The sequence below is a fragment of the Callospermophilus lateralis genome, chromosome 5 (genome assembly GCF_048772815.1).
Source record: "Callospermophilus lateralis isolate mCalLat2 chromosome 5, mCalLat2.hap1, whole genome shotgun sequence".
NCBI lineage: Eukaryota > Metazoa > Chordata > Mammalia > Rodentia > Sciuridae > Callospermophilus > Callospermophilus lateralis.
Genome location: NC_135309.1, coordinates 114,541,991 through 114,563,750, shown reverse-complemented (window position 1 = coordinate 114,563,750; position 21,760 = coordinate 114,541,991). Strand labels below are relative to the sequence as shown.

The following is a 21,760-nucleotide window of genomic DNA, read 5'->3' as shown; positions in this document are numbered from 1 at the left end:
TAAAATGAGATGTGAGCTTAGATTGTCTATTGGATTTAGTAATATACAAGCCATTGGGTGACCTTTGAGGCATAGTTTCCATTGAAACAATGTAACAAAAATGTGATTGGAGTGGATTTAAGAATAATTGGTGGAATAATTGAAGAAATAATGTGGACAACTTTTTTGAGAAATTTTGTCACGAAGAATAGAGTTAAGGTTGGTAGCTGGAAAAACAGGTGTTTTCTGGAGAAGTTCTTTTTAAGATAGAAGAGTATACCTGCTTGGTATAGCTTATGGTGAAAATCAGTTGTTACTTAGAGTTGTTTTTTTTTTTTCCCCCATGGTGCTAAAGATTAAAACAAGGTCTTCCAAATGCTAAAGCACATGCTTTACTACTAAACTATATACCTAGCCCCACTTAAGACTTTCTTTATAGAGATAGACTTAACCTTGCCCTTGATAAGATATTAATTCAATCATCATGTTCCTATCAAGGTTTCCTAGATTGTGCTTAATGATTTTGTGATGGAAAGGAAGTTTTTCCAAGCTCCTAACAAAATAAAGGAGATTGGGAATTATTCTAGCATGGATAAAAACACTACAAAGTAAAGAAGTGAGGGAATGCATGTAAAGAAGTTATTCCTGCCATAGTATTGTTTGTAGTGGGGAAGAGTTTAGAATCCACTCAAGACTGTTTGAGAAAGCTGTAGATTTGAATTAATGTCATGATTTAATATCTCTCCTACATTAAGCAACATTGTGAATATACATGTTTGTGTTACACATTGCCACATGTTTGTCTCTATATACACTTTTAGTTGACTTACTGAAAATAAACCCAGACACAATTCCATTCTAGGATGAAATTTGCCCACAGATTTTTCTTTTTTGCATTGTTTCACCTTCTCCAGTAAACTATTTTGAGCTGTTTATTTTCTCATTCCCTCCCAACGCTTCCTTCAGATTATAGAATGAATCAGTGCCACTCTTAAAGAGTTAATTTAGTTTGTGATATTTATATTTGTAGTCTTATCTAATTGTGGAATGAAAGACTTTCTCTATAAAAATAATCTGAGGAACTCCTGTTATGTTGGTCCTCTTAAACTGAGGTGGAGGAGAATTCTATAGGTAATTCTTCTATCTTGATCAACTTTCTTCCACAAAGGGGTGAGACTAGGTATCTTACACTTTTTCTGTAAATTGAATGACTTAATCTATACTGGGAATTTACTGAAATTCCTACTTCTGATTAGAATAAAGGAGGGAATGAGACCTTTGTATCTGGTAACAGCAAAAATCTGAAAAGAGTAAAAACCACACAAAAACATGGCTAGCAAAAATGGGTGGATGTAAGGAACAGTTAGTGATCTTATTCCAGAGATAAGCCCTGTATAGGTGATTATAGCAGTTTCCCTACCTGGGGAGAGATACCTGGTAGTACAGGTAGATGGAGGAGTAGGAATGACATAAATGGGAAGACATTGAAGGGACAAAAATAAGTTATCTGATGCTTGAATGACCTTCTGGGCTTTAGGGGAGGGATGAGAACCCAACAGAGCCCCAAAGTCAAAATGAAATAATTAAGCCTAATCATTCCATTATCTTCCCTTCTTGGATTTTGCCAAGAAGCAGCAGTATAGGAGGGAGTTGAAAAGTGTAGAGAAACTGTGTACTTACCAATAATGAGTTAATAACATTCATAAAATATCACAGAAAACTAAGCACAAATATACCAGATACAAATCAGTAAACGCTGATAACCATGATTCAGCTAAGCGATCTTGTACAATCACTGAATACCACCTAATAGTCATGGGCCTATGTGAATAGCAATAGCCTTTGTTCAGCATTTTTACTTAGGAACTTGTTTAGAAAGATTGTCCCTATGCAAAATTTCTCTTAATTCTAGCCAAATGTAAGTTGTGTCTCCTTTAGTAAATGTGAAAATATAATTTACAAATTTTTAAAAACCTTTACAGTAACTTTCCTGTGCTCATAAATGAATACATGACCAGTGTAACCCCACATATGTTCACCCACGAGAATGGGATCTAAATTGTAATGGGTTGCACCCCTTGTATATATGTCAAAATATACCCTACTATCATCTGTATCTAAAAACAACAAAATAAAAAACACCTTATAGTGATTTTACTTTTCATTTCCAAACTGGGATTTGAACTCAGTGACCCTTTACTACTGAGCTACATCTCTAGTCCTTTTGTTTTTTATTTTTGAGACAGTCTTGATAAGTTGCTGAGGCTGAACTTGAACTTGGCAGTCCTCCTGCCTCAGTCTCCCAAGTCACTGGGATTAAAGGTGTGCATCACCATGCCCAGCTGCTTTTCAATTTTTGTAGTGATTTTCAAACTGAGACTAGTCAAAATAATCCCCAGTAGAGAATGGAGAGAGTTAAAGAAAGGATGGTGTCTTTGGTATAAATCAAATAAGAATGACTATGCAGGGGCTGGGGTTGTGGCTCAGCGGTAGAGTGTTCACCTAGCATCTGTGAGGCCCTGGGTTCAATCCTCAGCATCACATAAAAATAAATAAACAAAATACAGGTATTGGTATAACCAAAAAATAAATATTTTAAAAAAGAGAATGCCTATGTATTTATTGGTTATTTGTTTATTTTTTGCTAATTACTTTCAGTGGGTTATATTGGAGGAAAAACAACAGAATATTAAGTAAAGGAATACAAAACAAAACAATGAGGCACACCATAATGTAACGATTGCACAAAGTCAGAAATTTGAAGTGAAATGATATATGTTCATCACAACTAGCACTGTTTTCCTCCAACTTATTAGACAAAAAATGTAGACTATTTATTGATTCTTTCAGTTATTAACTCATCTTCTATGAGTATTGTTTCTTTTTTCTTAGAATTTTTAAAATTCACTTATTTATTTAGGTACATATGACAGCAAAATGCATTTTGATTCATTGTACACAATTGCAGCACAACTTTTCATTTCTCTGGTTGTACACAATGTAGCATTGCACCATATGCGTAGTCATACATTTATTTAGGGTAATGATGTCCACTTTATTCCACCATCTTTCCTGCCCCCATCTTTCCCTCCCCATCTCTCCCTCCCCTTTTCCCATTCAGTGTTCCTCCATTTTTCCTCATCTCTCCCCCTCCCCCATTATGGATCAGCATTTACTTGTCAGAGAGAACATTTGGCCTTTGGATTTTGGGGATTGGCTTACTTCACTTAGCATGATATTCTCTACCTCCATTCATTTACCTGCAAATGCCATAATTTTATTATCTTTTAATGCTGAGTAATATTCCATTGTGTATATATACCACAGTTTCTTTATCCATTCATATATTGAAGGGCATGTGAGTTGGTTCCACAGTTTAGCTATTGTAAATTGAACTGCTACAAACATTGATATGGCTGCATTACTATAGTATGCTGATTTTAAGTCCTTTGGGTATAGACCAGGGAATGGGGTAGCTGGGTCAAATGGTGGTTCCATTCTAAGTTTTCTAAGGAATTGTACTGCTTTACAGATTGTTTGCACCAATTTGCAGTCTCACTAGCAATCTATGAGTGTGCCTTTCCCTCCACATCCTTACCAACATTTATTGTTGTCTGTATTCTTGATAACTGCCATTCTGACTGGTGTAAGAGGTATATGATCAACCCAAACTGAGACAAAAGGACATACATAATTTAAACAGATCAATTTCAAACAAGGAGATAGAAGATGTACCAACCAAGAAAAGCCCAGGACCAGACGGTTTCACCACTGAGTTCTACAAGACCTACAAAGAAGAATTAATACCAATACTCTTCAAGTTATTCCATGAAATAGAAAAGGAAGGGACCCTTCCAAACTCATTTTACGAAGCTAGTATCATCCTGATACCCAAAACCAGGCAGAGACACATCAAGGAAAGAAAACTTCAGGCCAATATCCCTGATGAACATTGATGCAAAAATTATCAATAAAATTCTGGCAAATCGCATACATATTTTAAAAATAGTGCACCAAGATCAAGTGGGATTTATTCCAGGGCTGCACTGTTGGTTCAACATACGGAAATCAATAAATATAATTCATCACACCAATAGACTTAAGAATCATGTGTTTATACCAATTGATTCAGAGAAAGCATTTGATAAAATACAGCACCTTTTCATGTTCAAAACACTAGAAAAACTAAGGATAGTGGGAATATACCACCTCAACATTGTAAAAGCTATTGATGCTAAACCCAAGGCCAACATCATTCTAAATGGAAAAAAATTGGAAGCATTCCCTCTAAAAACTGGAGCAAGACGGGGATGCCCTCTTTCACCACTTCTGTTCAACATAGTCCTTGAAACTCTAGCCAGAGCAATTAGACAAAAGAGATTAAAGTTGTACAAAAGGAAAAGAAGAACTCAAACTATCATTATTTGCTGATGACATGATTTTATACTTAGAGGATCTAAAAAACTCTTATCAGAAAACTTCTAGAATAATTAATGAATTCAGCAAAGTAACAGGATATAAAATCAATACCCATTTTTTGCGGCACAAATGCATTTCTATACGTCTGTGATGAATCCTCTGAAAGAGAAATCAAGAAAACTAACCCATTCACAATAGCCTCCAAAACAAAACAAAACTTGGGAATCGACTTAACAAAAGAGGTGAAAGATCTCTACAGTGAAAGCTACAGAACACTAGAAAAAGAAATCAAAGAAGACCTTAGAAGATGGAAAGATCTCCCGTGCTCTTGGGTAGGCAAAATTAATATTGTCAAAATGGCATACTACCCAAAGTGCTATACAAATTCAGTGTGATTCCAATTAAAATCCCATTGTCATTCCTTATAGAAATGAAAAAAGCAATCATGAAATTCATTTGGAAAAATAAGAGACCCAGAATAGCCAAAGCAATCCTTAGCAAGAAGAGTGAAGCACAAAGCATCACAATAACAGATGTTAAACTATACTACAAAGCTATAGTAACAAAAATGGCGGAGTATTGGCACCAAAATAGACATGTAGACCAATGGTACAGAATAGAAGACACAGAGACAAATCCACATAAATACAATTATCTCATACTAGGCAAAGGCGCCAAAAACATACAGTGGAGAAAAGATAGCCTCTTCAACAAATGGTGCTGGGAAAACTGAAAATCCATATGTATCAAAATGAAACTAAACTCCTGTCTCTCACCATGCACAAAACTCAAAAGTGGATCAAGGACCTAGGAATTAGACTAGAGACCCTGCGGATTATAGAGGAAAAAGTAGGCCCAGATCTTCAACATGTTGGATTAGGCCCCGACTCCTTAACAAGACTTCTAAAGTGCAAGAAATAAAATTAAGGATAAACAAATGGGATGGACTCAAACTGAAAAGCTTCTTCTCAGCAAAAGAAACAATGAGGTGAACAGAGACCTACATTTTGGGAGCCAACTTTTGCCATACGCACGTCAGAGCACTAATCTCCAGAATATATACAGAACTCAAAAAACTTAACACCAAAACAACAAGCAGTCCAATCAATAAATGGGCTAAGGTGCTGAACAGATACTTCTCAGAAGAAGATATACAACTAATCAACAAATATATGAAAAAATGTTTAACATCTCTAGTAATTAGAGAAATGCAAATCATAATTATTCTGAGGTTTCATTTTTATTGGTTATTGTTGACACTGTGTTCAAAAAAAGGAACACATGGACATTTTAAGATAAAGAATGTTGAATTTTATACCTAACATATTAGGTCAGAACCTCTAGAAAAAAGATGTCGTAATTTTGTACTTTTGAAAAATACTGAGTGGATTTTATTCAACTAATTGTGCAGTTATCCCTGAGTTTCATTTTGCTGTTTTCTTCCTTGTTTTAGCAACTTTTTTTTTTTTCCAGTGGTGGGAGATTTTATATGGGCCTATAAGTGGCTGCCCAAATCCCGCTCATAAAATTATCAGTCGTGTGTGGTGATGCAGTCCTAGCTGCTGGGGAAGCTGAGGCAGGAAGATCACAAGTTTGAGGCTAGTCTGGACCACTTAGTGAGACCGTGTCTCAAAATAAAAAGGGTTGGGGATGTAACTCAGTAGCATAGTACTTACCTAGCTGTGTGAAGCCCTGAGTTCCATTCCCAGTACCGACACGGGGAGTGGGGGATCAGTGAATTTTTCTACCAGATTATTCTCCATGTGCCTACAAACCCACTGTTGTATCTGTAGCAAAACTACCTGAATTATCTCCTTGTTGTATCCAGTCCTCCCTCCCCTCTTCTTTCATTTCCTCCCTTCTTGTTGTGGTGCTAAGGATTGAACCCAGGTTCAGTGCATGCTGAGCAGTTCCTCCACTACTGAGGTGGCTCCTCAGTTTCTGTTCTTCCAGTGTTTTTCTTGTCCACTAGAAATGGTCTTGTCAAGATAATCAGTGACCTTACATTAACACACAGCGGCAGTAAATAAGTCCTTATTAACAGAATTTGTCAATTCCTTCTTCCTTGAAACAGTTTTTTCATTTGACTTTAGGAATCACCTGTGTGTGTGTGTGGGGGGGGTTCTCTTCTCTTCAGTGTCTTTTGCTGGTCCTCTCTCTTTCTGACCCCTAAGTTCATAATGTCTTAGGGCTCATTCATTGGGTCTGTTTTTTTTCTATCCTCATATTCCAGATGATTTCATCTAATTTTATTGCTTAAAATAGAATCTGTAAGCAGATGATTTTCAAATTTACCAACACTCCCTGTGTTGGTACTGGGAATTGAAAGAGTATGGATCTTTCCTTATGTTTTTGCATGCCCTGTTCAACTGCCTACTTAGGATTCACTAAGGTATTTTTCATGTATTTCAAACTAAAGTTTCTGACATAAAGTAACTCTTACTTCCAGCCTTTTCCTATTATCTTATTCCATTTTAGTTTATTTTCAGCTCCATTCTACCAAACTATCACATCATATGTGAATATATTGAATGGCAAAAGATTTAGTGACCATCTGTGCTTCGTATACACAAAAGATAATTTCGTGTGGTATGCAGTATATATAGAATTTGTGGAGAAGGCTAAATAACTCAGTAGTCTTAAATCATTTAGTGCCTCACGCATGCTCGGCAAGGGCACTATGACTTGAATCACATCCCCAGCCTGATTAATAGGTTTTTATATTCAGGGTGACTGTAAAACTTTGAAATATTCATGGATATCACTGAATTTTCACGAAACAGATTGTTCATTTTATATACATACACATATATGTGTAAACACATTTCTGTGTGTGTGTGCAAGCTGCGTATACTTTTTTTTTTTTTTTTTCACTTTGCTCCTTCTTTTATTTATTTGGTTGGTGTTTTTGGCGGGGGTTGGTTTTTTTTTTTTTTTTTTTTTTTTTTTTTTTTGGTTACTGCTGTATAACCAGTGCCTAGAACAATGCTGGACATAAGATGGGCATTCAGATATTTACTGCATGGTTAGGTAAAGGAGCCTATAGTCCTCTCAGACTGTGTCTTGTGTTTGGATCCATGGCACCTCCTGCAGATCACATCTGAGCCTCTGCCTCAGTCCTGGAGAAAATAATGTCATTCTCTCTCCTTTTTTTTTTTTTGAAGCTTTAAAAAAATTGTACCAGCATTACTTTATTTTATTTATTTATTTTTTAAAAACAGAATGAAAGAATTTTAATCACATTTTTATTTTTGGTCCCAAGTTGCTTCTCAATTTCACAACACTCCATTTCTTTTATGTACGATCACTGTTGTTTGGCTTTCCTCTCCAATCCTGGCTTTGCTTCCCCACCTCCTGCTCACATATACATATGTCTCTGATACGGGTCTGTTGTTAGGAGTGCTTTGGATGCTTATGGGTTCTATTCTGTTACTTTTCTTTTCTTTTCTTTTTTTTTTTATTGGTTGTTCAAAACCCTACAAAGCTCTTGACATATCATATTTCATACATTAGCATACATTAGCTTCAAGTGAGTTATGAACTCCCTTTTTTACCCCAAGTACAGATTGCAGAATCACATGGGTTACACATCCACATTTTTACATAATACCATACTAGTAACTGTTGTATTCTGCTACCTTTCCTATCCTCTACTATCCCCCCTGCGTATACTTTTTTAAAAAATATTTTTATTGTTGATGAAATTTTTAAATTTTATTTATTTATTTGTATGTGGTGCTGAGAATCAAACCCAGTGATTCACACATTCTAGGCAAGCGCTCTACCACTGAGCCAGAAGCCCAGCCCTGCATATACTTTTTATTAAGATCTTTTATGGTTCAAGCTGTCTCTCTTTGAAATGTGTTGGTTTCAGGAACAGAGTATGACAATGCTTTAAGCAAATAAGGGATTTAGTTTTGTCACATAGCTCACAAATCCAGAAGTAGGCAGTAGTTATAATTGGTTTAGCTACTCAGCAGTGCAGTTAGAGATTGGCTAGTTTTGTTTTTCCACTCCCTTAGCCTTATTTATTGGCAGTTTTTTAATCCTCAGGCATCATATTCCAGATTCAAGGCTAGAAAAATGGAAGACTGGTGGTTTCAGAAACTTTTGTTCCCATGTGTTAAGAAAGTATATGTTTTCCTAGAACCAACTGACCTTCCACCTCCAAAGATCTTTGATCTTAGTCACCTATCTCCTCTCCCTTACTCCTGGCCTGGAAAGCTCAAAAGTGGGTATTTTCCCCAGGCCCATTATTACTCTGAATAATCAAGCTTCTTAAAAAGGGGGAATAAGCATAATTCACAATAGCTAAACTGGAACCAACCTAGATGCCCTTCAATATGAATGGATTAAAAAATGTGGCATACACAATGGAATATTACTCAGCAATAAAGGAGAATAAAATCATGGCATTTGCAGGTAAATAGTGGAGTTAGAGAAGATAATGCTAAATGAAGTTAGCCAATCCCAAGAAAATCAAATGCCGAATGTTTTATTTGATATAAGGAGGCTGATTCATAGTGGGTTAGGGAGCTGCAGCATGGGAGGAATAGATGAACTCTAGATAGGGCAGAGGGGTTGGAGGGGAAGGGAGAGGGCATGGGGTTAGAAATGATGGTGGAATATGATGATCATTATTATCCAAAGTACAGGTATGAAGACACGAATTGGTGTGAATGTACTATATACACAACCAGAAATATGAAAAATTGTGCTCTATGTGTGTAATAAGAATTGTAATGCATTGTGCTATCATATATAAATAAAAAATTTACATAAAAATAAATCTTTTATCACATAAAAAGGGGGAGGGAATAAATCTGATAAGCAATGTACAGTGCATGCCACAAAGAACCTCCATAAACTACTAAATTTAAATATAGTTGGTGATTAGAGTTTTTTTTTTAACATGGGAAAATTTTATTATTTCTCAATAAGTTCAAATAAATGGCATTTTAATAATGGGTGAAAGGATATTTGTTTTTTGAAGGCTTTCAATAATTACAAATATGTGAAAAACAATTAATTTGTTAAGAAGGTCTTTATTTATTTTTTGTGGCTCTGGAACCCAGGGGCCTCATACATCCTGCGTATAGTCATTTATTTAAAAGTTAGCAAATTTGAGCAGGTGTGGCCATTTTTTTTTTTTTAAGCTAGTAGTTTGGTTTGGTTACTTGGTCCTATTTTCAGTTTATAATGGTCAGTTTTTAAAATATCAATTTTACTTTTGATGTAATTTGGGAATTAGAAGAGATTTTCCTTACAGTTATAAAGATTCATTTTTATTATCAATTTTGATTCTATTTTTCTTTATTGTTAATTTTTATTCTCTTTTGCTTTCCGTAGAATGTTGGTTCAATTAAGAAACATCAGGGAGATAAATTCAACCCATTGGTAAGTAGCTTTAATTTCTTTTGTTAGAAAGTTTTACGCATGTTATGACCCTTCTCTGGTTTGCTTTTTCCTTCATGTTGTTAGACAATTCTTAACCTCTACAATGTTACTTCTGCTTTAAAAAGAGCTCTTCTTTTCTTAAAAGTCAAATTAGCAGTTGCCATGTTGATCAGTTGCTGTTCAGGCTAGGCTGTCTCTCTGTGGATTACTTCTTTATATTGTTGTGTAAGGGATAATACAATGTATTATTATTGTGTAGGGAATAATACAATGAATTATTGTGTCAGTTACGATTTCTGGGCATTTTTACTCATTTACTTTTTAAAAATATGATACTTGCCCCTTTGGCCTCAAGAATTAAGGTTTTCTTTACCTTTTAAAAAATTTGTTATTTTTAGATACACATGAAAGTAGAGTACTTTTTTTTTTTTTTTAAATCCATTTTTATCCTGCACCACTTCCATCTGCAGGTGTGTATAGAATTGGGGTCTATTTTTCTATTGTCTGTAGACCTACTGAATTTAATCTGTAGTCTCAAAGTATGGTGGCACATGTTTGTAGTCCCAGCTATTGAGGAGATTGAGATAGGAAGGTCACCTGAGTGTAACAGTTCAAGGCCAATCTGGACCAGTGTAGTGAGACCCTGTCTGAAAACAAAACTGAATTTAATCTGAGGTCTGAAGTGTTCTTTTCATAACCTTTATCCACAGAAATTTTCTTTTGAGATTGTAAACTCTATGCAGCTTTCTAGAGCCAAGTATTCATCTAATCTTCCCTTTCTGAATTCATTGTCCTTTCTAAGTTCTACAACTTTCAACATGATTAGCTCTACAGAAAAATCTTGGAAGTTTTTCATTATTGTTATAATTGCTTTACCCTGTAAATTGCCTTATACCTCAAGTGTCTACATCACAACTAAAATAAGTATGCATTATTTTAAATCACATATAATAACATTTGATAGCCTTTATTCTTAGGAATTATATTCTGAAATTCAGGATTTTCTAGGCCTTATCTTCCAAGTTCTTGGATACTATCAAATTATAGCCAGGTGTAGTGGAGCACACCTGTAATCCCATAAGCTTGGGAGACGGAGACAGGAATATTGCAAGTTCAAAGCCAGCCTCAGCAATTTAGGGAGGTCCTAAATAACACAGCAAGACCCTGTCTATAAATAAAATATTAAAAAAGGGGGGGGCTGGGGATGTAGTGGTTAAGTGCCTCTGGGTTCAATCCCTTGTACCAAAATTAATAAACAATATAAAAAATATACACACATGCAGTAGTTATGATGTGCTAGAGTCATAGTTTGAAACATTAAAATAGCTCTACTCAATAGAACTTTCTGCAATGATGGACATGTTCTGTATTTGGTTGGTCTACTCTGGTAGCTATTAGCCATGTGTAACTGCTGAGCATTTAAAATGTAGTTAAGGTAATTGAGAAATTTTATTTGATTAACTGTAATATTAAGCTTAAATAGTTACATGTGTTTAGTGACATATTGGACAGTACAGATAGAATTCTTCCTATTGTTCTTAAGTATTCTCCTAACTCAGTATTAGTGATATTCTTAAAATGTATAGAATTAGAAATTTCATGCTCATTTTCAGAATTTTAAAAATGAACTATTTATTCCTATTGGTAAAACATGCCTTTGTACAACATGGATTGTTTATAGTAAGTGTTCAGTAAACTTTTCTGGATATTTATTTTCTGACAAGGGTTTTGATGGAAACCTTTCTTTTTTTTTCCCCATGGTTCTGGGGATGGAATCAAGGTCTTGCATGTAACAGGCAAGTGTTCACTACTATGTTCCCAACCTAGATGGAAACATCTAATGTTTGCAATCATAGTTTCTTTTTGTAAATTCTGAAGTGTATAGCAAATACCCATTAATACTTGAATAGTTTTGAGTACTTGACTCCAATAAGGCCTCAGTGGGAAAATGGAGATAATAATACATGTCTTAGAAAGTTGTAGTGAGGATGAAATGAGAATATGCCTATAGTTTACCAAAAGATCTTTGCACAATGCCAGGCATTTGGTGACTGAGTAAAGTCAGATTTTAAAGAAGATTGCAAGAGAAATATTTATTCTACCTGTATTAAACACTCGAGTATATCATACATAATTTAAAACAAATTTTGTAATTATAGATGAACAGCATGTCTTTATTTTATTTTATGGGGTGCTAAGGATCGAATCCAGTGTCTCATGTGTGCCAGGCAAGCTCTCTGCCACTGAGCTATAGCCCCAGCCCTATAATACATAATTTGAAGAAGAGTTTTGTGCCATGCCATATAGAGCCATATTAAAACCTGAAGCAAAAGGGCAAATCAGTAATACTGATCTTGTATTTATTTAAACATTTTTCATTTTGATAATAAATGGATATTTTAAAAAATGTATTAAAAATATTTATCTTGATTAATGTTTTTTGACACCTCCTTTTATTTTGTGCCTGAGGCCACACTGGATTTGACTTAGGGTTGGCCCTGGTTAGAAGTAATCTAATACTAAGTAGGGTAAGAATTTGTCATTTAACACAAATGACAACACTGATTATCAGTCATTTTATTTATTAGAGTAGGTCTTTTTTTGCTAATATAATCTTAACCTAGTTGGGATAACCTATGCACATACATTGTATACTTTGTGAAACTGGCCTTGAGAATTTCCACTAATTCAAAAGTAGCTTTTTCTCTCATTTGATTTGAAGTTTGTGCTTTATTTAAGCAAATTTATGGTTCAGTGTATAACCTTAAGTACATTTGAGACCTGTAAGCTTTGTAGAAAGACTGTAAGACTAATATTTGATTAGAACAACATATTCTTGGGATAAATGGGAATTTTCATATGGGAGAATCATAGGGAAGTTAAATGATGATTAATCTCTGATAGCTGGTTAGGAAAACTGAAAATGTTTTTACATTTCTGCTTTCTATTCAAAAGTACACATAATCAAGTGCTTAACTAAGAAACATACAGAATTCTTTCTTATTATTTTATTTTTCAATTTGTTCTTTTTGCTTTTTTTAAACACACACATGACAGAGTGTGTTTTGAAATACTATACATGCCTGAAGTATAACTTATTCTATAATATTAGGATGAAACACAGAATTCTTAAAGCCAGTAATTAAAGAAAAATCTTGTTGTATTAGAGTATTTCTTTTAGGGAATTAAGAAGCACTCATAAAGCATTTTGTAGAAGCATATAATTTGGTGGTTCCTGGATTGTTTTAGAGAGTACTAAAGTACTTGAGTCTAATTTGTAATCCAGTAGATATAAATGTGGATACCAAAGCAATGTCAAATGGACTCCACTGGGTATGTAGTAGGGGGGAATTATCTGTGACATAAGAATTATAATAAGTAAATAAGAAAACTTGTTAGTTATGTATGTTTTAATCAAATTTATTTTTATTTGAATATTACAGTATCTAAAAATGACTACAAAACGAAGTTTATTTGTGCGGTTGGTACCATGTCGCTGTTTACGAGGGGAAGAGGAGACTGTCACTACTCTGGATTATTCCCATTGCAGTTTGGAACAGGTTCCCAAAGAGATTTTTACTTTTGAAAAAACTCTGGAGGAGCTCTATTTAGATGCTAATCAGATTGAAGAGCTTCCAAAGGTATGGTAACACAATTTTTCAAGAATTATCTTTGGAGATTTATTTGTCTTAGAAGTTTGGTATTCCTAATATTGCCATAATGCTGTCCATATATATGTATGTGTTTCCCTTTTTTAAGTTTAATTTACACTAAGTCATGCTGCATAATAAAATTTTCAAAACACATTTTTAAACTTCAAATGAATTGCTTGAATACTAGTGCCAAATAACTTAAAAATTTGCACTGACTATTCTTGGGTAGCTCCCTTTCATATGCCCAGGAGGCCCAGTTTGCTCTGCTGTACAGATATACTGGAAAATCTATAGAGAATACACTGGACACCTTGAAAGCCAGGAAATGGTTAATGCCAACATGGCAAATTAGAGAAAGGCTACATTTCCATTTGCTCTATGGCTCAGGATATAAACAGCAGTAATTACTACTGGGATACTGCAAGTTTACAGGGTAGATACTCGACTGCTGAACTAAACTCAGTCAAAAGACAGCGAATCTTGCTCTACACACAAGTTAACAACACTCAAGCTTTTGCTATACTCAAAGAATAGAAGAGATAAAACCCAAACTACCAACCAGGCCCCCAAGTAGGAACAGATGGGGTGGGCCCTTGGTGGGCCCTCAAGTCTCACTCATAGACATCTGCTCCCACAGCAAAAACAGTTAACATGAAAACTGTAGGTAACCACACCTGTGAGGAATCTCAGTCTAGATCACTCTAGAACACTTTTGGTAAGAGAAAGCTGTGTCCTCAGAAGGCCAACATATAAGAGTAGAAGAGAAATCCATCCCAGAAGATGCATAAAACCCAACACAGGAATATAAGAAATAGGAAAAAACAAGATAAAATGACACCTCCTACAGTTTGTGATTTATTAGCAACTTACTTCAAAGATATTGAAGTGGCTGAAATAGCACATAAAAAATTCAAGAGAATGATTATAAAAATGATCAATGAATTTAAAGAAAACACAGAAAAAAACTGAATGAATTAAGGAAGTCAGTACAAGATATGAATCAGTAATTCAATAAGGAGACGAAGGTATTGAAAAAGAATGAAACAGAAATCTTGGAAATGAAAGACACAACAAATAAAATGTTCAGTTGAAAGTCTTCCTAATAGAGTAGACATTGCTCAAGACAGAATCTCAGAGTTCAAAGACAGAGTGGCCATTCTTAAATATTCAGACAGTATTAAAGAAAAGATAATAAGTAACCATGATTAGAATATACAGAAACTCTGGGACAACATTAAAAGACCAAATTTAAGAATCACTGAAATTGAGGATTTTGAGATGCAGGCTAATAGAATAGATATCTATTCAGGGTATCAGAAAATTTTCTAAGCCTTGAGAATGAGATGGATATCCAGATGCAGAAGGCACTCAGAATCCCAAATAGACAAGATCAAAAAAGAATCTCTTCATGACACATTATAATTAAATACAGAATAAGGTTAAAAATTTTAAAAGCCTCTAGAGGTAAACATCAGGTCACATTTAGAGGCAAGTCATTTGGAATTCTATTTTCTCAGTACAGACTCTAAAAGCCAGGAGGTCTTGGAATTATGTGTTTTGAGCTCTGAAATAAAATAACTGTCAGCAAGATTGCTATATCCCATGAAACTATCCTTAGAATTGAAGGGAAAAAAACCTTCTAAGGTATGCAGAAACTAAAAGAATTCATGACTATTAAACTGGCACTTAAGATCTTACTTAAAGAAATACTCCATACAGAAGAATAAAAAATAAGCCCCAGAGCTGACAAATAAACAAATCTGCTTTGAAGAGTAGCTAAGCAAATGAGAAACGGAACCAAATTAAACATTAGAAATAAATCAAAATGGCAGGAAATAATGAAAATATCTCTGTAATAACAATGTAAATGATCTCATCTCTCCAAGTAAAAGATATAGACCAGCAGAATGGATTAAAAAACAAGACCCAACTGTATGTTGTGTGAAGAAAATCCACTGATAGGCGAAACAGTGGAAATTGATATACCATGTGAAAGGAGCTAGGAAATAAACAGGAGTAGTAGATTCTCTGATATCTGATAAAGTAGTGTTAAAGCCAGAATCAATCAGGAGAGACAAACAAGGTCACTTTATAGTGGAAAAGGAAACAGTCCAACAGGAAAATATAATGATAGTAAATATTTGTGCCCCAAATGTTGGTGCACCTAATTACATAAAAGAAATACTGCTTGAATTGAAGCCTCAGATAGACTCAATTATGATAATACTGGGTGATTTCAACACATCTTTCTCACCATTAGATAGGTAATCCATTAGACACAGAGAAAAAACTCTTTGGAATTGAAAAATATTATAAATCAGATGGACTTGACAGACATCTATAGAATATTTCATCCAACCTCAGCCAAACACACTTTCTTAGCAGTTCACAGAACCATTCACCATATTTATGCCACAAAACAACCCTTTGAATCTTATTGGAATAAAATTAGAAGTCAGCACCAAAAATCCCTACAGAAACTATATAAACACATGGAAATTGAACAGTACACTTTGGAATTATGAAGACGTGATAAAAGAAATTAAGGGAGAAAATAAAAAATTCTGAAGACAGTTCTAAGAGGAAAGTTTCTGATGTTTACATGAGAAATTCAGAAAGATCCCTCCAAAATAATCTAATGATGTCTCTCAAGGCTTTGAAAAAGGAGAACAACCAATTTCAAAACCAGTAGAAGGAAGGAAATAATTAAGATCAGAGCTGAGACCAATTAAATTGAAAATAAAAAAATACAAAGGATCAATGAAACAAATAGTTGGTTCTTTGAAAAGATAAATAATATTGATAAGCCTGTAGTCAAACTAACCAAAAGAAAGAGAAAGCCCAAATGAATAAAATTAGAGATGAAAAAGGAGAAATTATAACAGACACCACCAAAATCCAGAGGATCATTAGGGACTATTTTGAAAACCTTTATACTATAATAATTTGGAAAACCTATAAGAAATGGATACATTTTTAGATACTTATGACCTGCCAAAATTGAATTAAGAAAACTTAGAAAGCTTAAACAGACCAATAACTGGAAGTGAAACAGAAGCAGTAATAAAAAACCTTCTACCAAAGAAAAGCCAAGCACCAGATGAATTCTCAGCTGAATTCTACCAGACCTTTACAGAACTAATGCCAATGCTTGTCAAGTTATTCCATTAAATAGAAAGAATTTGGCTTCCAAATTCATTCTGTGAAACCAGTATCATACTCATACCCAAACCAGATAAGGATATATCAAGGAAAGAAAACCACAAACTAATATTCCTGTTGAACTTAGATGCAGAAATCCTTAATAAAACCTTAGCAACTCATATTCAACAACATTTTAAGAAGATTGTACATTACGATCAAGTAGGTTTTATCCCAGGAATGCAAGGATGGTTTAACATGCAAATCAATAAATGTAATTCATAAATAGAATTAAGAACAGAAATCACTTAGTCATCTCAGTAGATGCAGAGAAAGCCTTCAACAGAATTCAGCACCCATTCATGATAAAAGAACTGAAGAAACTATGGATAGATGAAACCTCATCTCAACATCATAAAGGGTATATATGAAAAACCCAAAGTCAAAATCATAGTGAATGGAGAAAAATTGAAAGTATTTCCTTTAAAATCGGGAACAAGACTAGGATTTCATTGTCAGTACTCTTATTTGAGAGAAGGAAATAAAAGATATAAAAACAGAAAAGGAAGAAGTAAAAATTATCATTGTTTGCAGATGGTATAATCCTATACTTAGAAGATTCACCAAAAGACTACTTCACCAAAACATTCCACCAAAAGACTGTCAGAGGGCTGGGGTTGTGGCTTAGTGGTAGAGCGCTCGCCTAGCATGTGCAAGGCACTGGGTTTGATCCTCAGCACCACATAAAAATAAATATATAAAATAAAGGTATTGTGTCCAACTACAACTAAAAAAGTATTTAAAAAAAAGACTGCCAGAGCTAATAAATTCAGCAAATTAACAGGTTACAAACTCAACATAGAAAAATCAATAGCTTTCCTAAACACCAAAAATGAATCTGCTGAGACAGAAATCAGGAAAACAATCCCATTCATGAAAGCAAAACTGCCTAGTAATAAATCTAACTAAGGAAAAGAAGACCTCTACAATAAAAACCATATAACATTGAAGAAAGAAACTGAAGAAGATGCAAGAAGATGGAAAGACCTCCTGTGTTAATGGATAGGCAGAATTAATATGGTTTTAAGTGACCATACTACCAAAATCAGTATACAGAATCACTACTGTTCCCATCAAAATGCCAATGACATTTTCCAAGAACTAAAAAAAATAGAATAGTACTAAAATTGATTTGAAAGAATTAAAGACCCAGAATAGTCAAAGCAATTCTAAGCCAAAAAAGCAATGCTGGAAGCATCACAATCCCTGACTACAAATTGTACTACAGGGCTACAGTAACAAAAACTACATGATGGTAAATGCATTCTACTGTCATGTATTACTAATTAAAACAAATAAAAAAATTAAAAACATGCATAGACCAATGGTATGGAATAGGAAACACAGAGACAAACCCACTCAGATAAGTCACCTTATCCTTGACAAAGGTTCCAAAAATATACACTGGAGAGAAAACAGCCTTTTAAACAAATGGTGCTAGGAACACTGGTTGTGCATATATAGAATAATGAGACTAGAACTTTATCTCTCATGCTGCACAAAAGTCAATCCAAAATGGATCACATACCTAGGCAGGAATTATATCTAAGGCACAGGCAAGGACTTTCTCAGTAGGGCCCTTAAAACTCAGGAAATAATGTCAAGAGTTAATAAGTGAGATGGCATCAAATTAAAAAGCTTTAGCACAGCAAAAGAAACAATCAAGAATGTGAAGAGAGAACCTTCAGAAGTGGAGAAAATCATCGCTAGCTACTCTTCTGACAGATCCTTAATATCCAGAATATACAAAGAACTAAAAAAAACACCAAAAAGATAAATAACCAAAATAAGTAAATGTGCAAATGAACTAAACACACACTTTTCAAAAGAAGATTTACAAATGGCTAACTATAAGAAAAAAAGTTCAATCACTAATAATTAGGGAAATACAAATCAAAAAAAGAAAGTCAGCATACTATGGCGCTACATTCATACCTGTGTTTATAGTAGCACAATTCACAGTAACCAAACTATGGAACCAGTGTAGATGTCCATCAGCAGGTGAATGGATAAAGAAAATGTGGTACATTTACATAATAGAAGTATTTTTTATTCAACCGTAAAAGTGAAAATAAGTCATTTATAGGAAAATAAGTGAAACATCAGACCCGTATTAATGCAAAACAAGCCAAACTCAGAAGGACAAGGGTTATTAAATACTGTCTCTCATATGCAAAAACTACAGAGAAAAAAGGAAAAGAAAGGTGGGTGGGATGTGAAGATTGAAGGGACATCAATAGAGTAGATGAAAGGGACCAGGGGAAGAAAAAGGAAAATACTGGGGAGTGATATTTGCTAAATTATGTTGTTATATTCATATGTATGAATATGAATCAATAAGTTCCACCATTATGTGTAACTGTAATGCACCAATGTAAAATTTTTCAAAGATAAAATATTTGTATTTACTTTTGTAGCATATTATAACTGCTAAGATAGATAGTGAGACTATACAATTGGTAGAGCCAATAGATTTAACTGGACAAAGAACTGAAATTAATACTGTCTTTTGCTTTCTTTCCTTTCCTTTTCCTTTTCCTTTCCTTCTACCAGGGACTGGCCGTAATGCTGTCTTTTTCTAGTTTTCATGAAACATTGATGTGCATTTGGGGATGATTGTTATTTTGTCATAATTTTATTGTTAAAACACATTTTTAGAGGTAGTATTCTGTTCATTTGTAGTTTGGAAAGTTTTCAGAGGACTGATTCTGAAATGTAGTGATAACTGGAAGGAGAAATTTAGTGTCATGAAACATTATCAAATTATCACCTTGTTTGTTTGCTAGAACTTTTTAGTGTATTTTTCTCTTTTCTTCTTCTTATCCTGTGTTTCCTGTGTTTTATTTTTTAAAAATCAAACAGCTTATACTTTTGTTAAGATCTTTAGCCATCCAAACAGCAGTGTTTATGAAACTGTGGACCAGAGACCCATTGGTGGCTTATAAAGCTGATTAGTACACATGGTCAGCATTTAGAAAAATGAACTGTATAATTTAGACTATGATAATTAGAAAAAAAAAAGGTAAGACACTTAAAGAAGGATTTTCAGATGAAGAAGAAATTTTTGTAAGTGTATATTCTATGCAATGGGATGCATTTGTACTAAAAATTATTCATTATTTATTTGGGCATCCTGTTGGAATCTAGCATTCCTAACTATAATATGTTAGAAAATAAAGTGTGTTGTATATGGCAGTTGTTTTATGAAGTATTTGTATTATATTTTCATATGTGTGTAAACCTATTGAATGAACGTGTGCAAAAGACTTTCTTTCCTGGTGACCAGTAGTAATAACACTTAGAAACTCATTGGTACCCTTGGTAATTTTAAAGAGAAATCTAATGGCTGTGGATAAAATATTAAGGATTTTCAGTTACATTTTTAAGAATTAAATACTTAAATTATGGAATTGTGCCTTGAAATTTAGTATTCTTCCTTATAATTTGTTTTTCACCAAGTTATGTTGCTTGCTGAAGCAGTTTGAATAGCTGAGTCTTTTGTCTATCTGATAGGTAATAGTTTTATTATGGTTTTCATTTTGAAATAAACCTGTTTGAAAGACAATCTCTACATTTTATTAAATGTAACAGCCCCTCCCACCTTTTTGACTACTTCAGTAGAGTATATAACCTTATTCTTACTCAAAAGTGTGTTTCACTTTTCACTTAGATTAGAAGTATGAGGATATAAATCATTCTAAGTGGTACAGATGTATTTAGGTACATGAACAGAATAATGAGAAATCTTTCTGATATTAGTATGGGTAAAACTTTATTTTAATGACTACTACTGCTAATTATTTGTACAAGGTAATAGATGAAATATTTAAAGAAATTTAAAAGATATTCAAAATCCTTTTTTCTCTTTTTTCACTAGCAACTTTTTAACTGTCAATCTCTACACAAACTGAGTTTGCCAGACAATGATTTAACAACATTACCAGCGTCCATTGCAAATCTTATTAATCTCAGGGAACTAGATGTCAGCAAAAATGGTAAGGTCTTTTTTTCCCCTTAATTTTTGTACTTGGGAATACATTTCATTATTCAGATTTCTGTTGTTTTAACAAATAAAATATAAAAATTTTATTTTTCCATTTTAAAGATTTTGCAACCTGTTTTATATAAATCAGTAAAATTTATCGTTATACTCTTGGCTTGGCATTTGTTTTATAAGTATAAAAACTATGATAACTTAAAACAGGTGGAAAATGGTGGGTTTTTTAAATGTTGTTATTAACTGTAGTAACTGGGTTGTGTAATAGACCTCTTGAACTTGTTTCTCCTGTCTAAAGTTTATATCCTTTTATCTATATAGCCTAATACTCCAAACCCTACCCCTCTCCAGCCACTGATAACCACCATTTTACTTACTCTATGCTTCTATGATTTTGTCTTTTTAAGATTATATATGAAAATAAGATTAAGTAGTTTTGACTTTTTTCCTTACTTAATTTAATGAAATGTCCTTTAGGTTTATCCATGTTGTCCCAAATAATAGGATTTCCTTCTTTTTTTTTTTGAATAGTACTTCATTGTGTATATATGCCACATTTTCTTTATTCACTCATCTGTTGATGGACAGTTAGGTCAATTCTGTATCTTAGGTATAGAACATAGATGTTCTGCAGATGTTTCTCTCTTTCTCTCCACTCAATACCAAGAGGTATTTGCGGGGGCAAATACCTCTTGGACATACTAATTTAATTTTCTTTGGATATATACCCAGTACTAGCTATTGGTAGTCCTTTATAAAAAAATATTATTTTTGAGGAAACTATACTCTTTTCTATAATGGCTATACTAAATTATGGTCCCACCAACAGTGGGGGTTCCATTTCCATTTTTTTCAAATCCTCATCAACCCTTCTGTCTTCTCTTTCCATTGTTGGGGATTGAGCAAGTGCTAGGTGAGTGCTCTGCCACTGAGCTATACCTTTAACTCTCTGTTGTCTTTTTGATAATAGCCATTCTAATATGTGTAAAGTATATATCACTGGGGATTTAATTTGCGTTTTTTGATGATTAATTATGTTGAACATTTTTTCATATTCCTGTTGGCTAATTGTATGCCTTCTTTTGAGAAATATCTATTTAAGTTCTTTGCCATT

The 21,760-nt window shown here is 33.8% G+C and overlaps 1 protein-coding gene across 5 annotated transcripts in view; it reads left to right on the top strand.

Moving 5' to 3' along the window:
- Erbin (erbb2 interacting protein) overlaps nucleotides 1-21,760 on the top strand; it is a 131,482-nt gene that overhangs the window by 37,943 nt on the left and 71,779 nt on the right. For all 5 annotated transcript variants that reach the window (XM_076857202.2, XM_076857200.2, XM_076857203.2 and 2 more), the window contains exons 2-4: nucleotides 9,748-9,795; nucleotides 13,239-13,436; nucleotides 20,527-20,644. In XM_076857202.2, the coding sequence (XP_076713317.2) occupies nucleotides 13,248-13,436; nucleotides 20,527-20,644 (307 nt within the window). In that variant the 5' untranslated portion in view covers nucleotides 9,748-9,795; nucleotides 13,239-13,247. The remainder of the gene's footprint in view (nucleotides 1-9,747; nucleotides 9,796-13,238; nucleotides 13,437-20,526; nucleotides 20,645-21,760) is intronic.